We start from the raw sequence: 1,952 nt of genomic DNA, 5'->3' as shown, positions 1-1,952 counted from the left end.
TCGCGGGTTTCCCAGCCGCAGCACGGAGGACGCCGTCCGTGGTGGCCCTGAGTGCGGGCACCGGCGCCGGGAGGGTGGCTGATGCCCGTGAGGAAACAGCCTTTTCTTTTACAAAGGTGCTGAGCACTTGCGTTTCCTCCTGACCTTGAAGGAGGAACTGCCCGTCCTGGCCACGTAAAAAACGGTGGGGAAGGGTGGAAAACCCTCCATTGCTTCCTTCTGAAGAATTAACTTTAGGTTAACCACGTGTATTATTTCATTATAATTATGTCTGCATAAGTGCTAAGTTTATCTGAACGTTACCTTGTGTCCTGTTCTTAAAATTCGATTTCTTCTGTCTTCCGGCTGTTGTTTTTTTTAGAGAAAGTAAGGAAGAAATAAACTTGTAGGCTGGTAACACTGCCTAAAAGTCCACATACCATAAGCAGGCCCCAAGTCTGCCCCAAATAGGTCTGCTGGAACAGTAATGGGAAGCAGTTCAACTCGTTAAGCTTCTTCCAAATGACAATACTAACAAGGGACATGATATGTTTACTACAGTTCAAAACTAGTAACAGTCTCAGTGTACGTGTTGGTATTCTGGCAGAAGAATACTTTGCCTAATGTAAGCTATTAAGAAAACCATATATGTAGTAGTGGAAAGAGCATTCTGTGAGCTTTGGGTGGGTTTTTGTGTTTGCATAAGCTGTTGTGATTACTGGGGAGTGGAGGAGGGTTTCCAAACTTAAACACATCAGCAGAACTTTTGTGACCGAGACAGTGATAGTGTCTCTGAAGTCCTAAATTTTGACTGTAGTATCTCAAGCGATGGATGCTGTACTTCCCAAAGAGCACTGGGAAGCTTGCTGCAAAGCAGAAAGCACCCTTTAAGGTTTAGGTGTCCTTAAATAATCTTTTGGTTTCTTGGCCTACAGGTGGATTCGAACCAGATTTGAAAGCTGCCTACAAGTCTTTTATGAAGTCATGTGAGAAAGGTGGGAAGAAGTCAGTAAATGCGTGTCACAGCGTTGGGCTGTTGGCCCATGATGGGAGAGTAAATGGTGATAAACCTGACCCCGTTGTTGCTAGAGACTATTACACAAAAGCCTGCGATGGCAATTTTGCTCCTAGCTGCTTCAACCTCAGTGTAATATACCTCCAAGGAGCACCTGGGGTGCCCAAGGACATGAACCATGCTTTGAAGTACTCGCTGAAAGGGTGTGAGCTGGGTCATCCGTGGGCTTGTGCCAATGCCAGTCGAATGTACAAACTGGGAGATGGCACTGAGAGGAATGATGCTAAGGCAGAGGATTTGAAAAACAGGGCAAAACAGTTGCATAAAGAGCAGAAAGAAGCCTCAACTTCTATAACGTTTGGGAAGTAAAATGGTCAGTTGCAGTTACACTGCAGTTTTAAATAGCAAGTGAACTTGTTAGTTAACTTGTGAGCATAGTTTTGACTTAAATAAATATCCTGTATTTGGATATGCAAATAAACTTGTATTTTTGTGGGTGCAACATAACTGTTGTGCCTTTCTGAGTTTCTGAATGCACAAGTTCTTAATTGCATCACTTAGATCCTTCCTCTTCTTTAAGGAAGCCAAAAACTTCTGGCCTTTTGGAAGGTTGTCCCCATGATTTCAAATACAAAAGGCAACTCTCTCATGTCTAGTGCTTCGGTATCAAGGGTTGTATTTGGACCAGTTTTAACACACAAAAATGACAGTTGCAACGTAATCCCAGCTTGGACAATCAGAACTGTGCTATCTCTTACAAGTAGTTGTGGAACTCGGACAGTGTGCACACTCGGGAGAGCTGCTCTAGGGCTGCTTTGTACCAGGATAGTTCGAGGAACTTGAGTGGCTTTATTTACTGAAAGTGAAATTTGTTATCCTCAGGCTGTATTTAAACTTGCTCATTTAGTTACTTTGTCTTCCTGCCATCGAAATGACACTTGTAACCAGGAGAGAAACT

The 1,952-nt window shown here is 43.6% G+C and overlaps 1 protein-coding gene across 1 annotated transcript; it reads left to right on the top strand.

Annotated features, from left to right (window-relative positions):
• Positions 1 to 914: 914 nt before the first annotated feature.
• LOC104403846 (cytochrome c oxidase assembly factor 7) lies at positions 915 to 1,363 on the top strand (the record flags this gene model as incomplete). Its single annotated transcript, XM_010012115.1, has 1 exon — positions 915 to 1,363. A coding segment is annotated over one exon (449 nt), but the record flags the coding sequence as incomplete, so codon positions are not given.
• Positions 1,364 to 1,952: the final 589 nt, after the last annotated feature.

The sequence above is a fragment of the Nestor notabilis genome, unplaced genomic scaffold (genome assembly GCF_000696875.1).
Source record: "Nestor notabilis isolate BGI_N333 unplaced genomic scaffold, ASM69687v1 scaffold12593, whole genome shotgun sequence".
Lineage (NCBI taxonomy): Eukaryota > Metazoa > Chordata > Aves > Psittaciformes > Psittacidae > Nestor > Nestor notabilis.
This window is presented reverse-complemented; position numbering and strand designations above follow the sequence as displayed.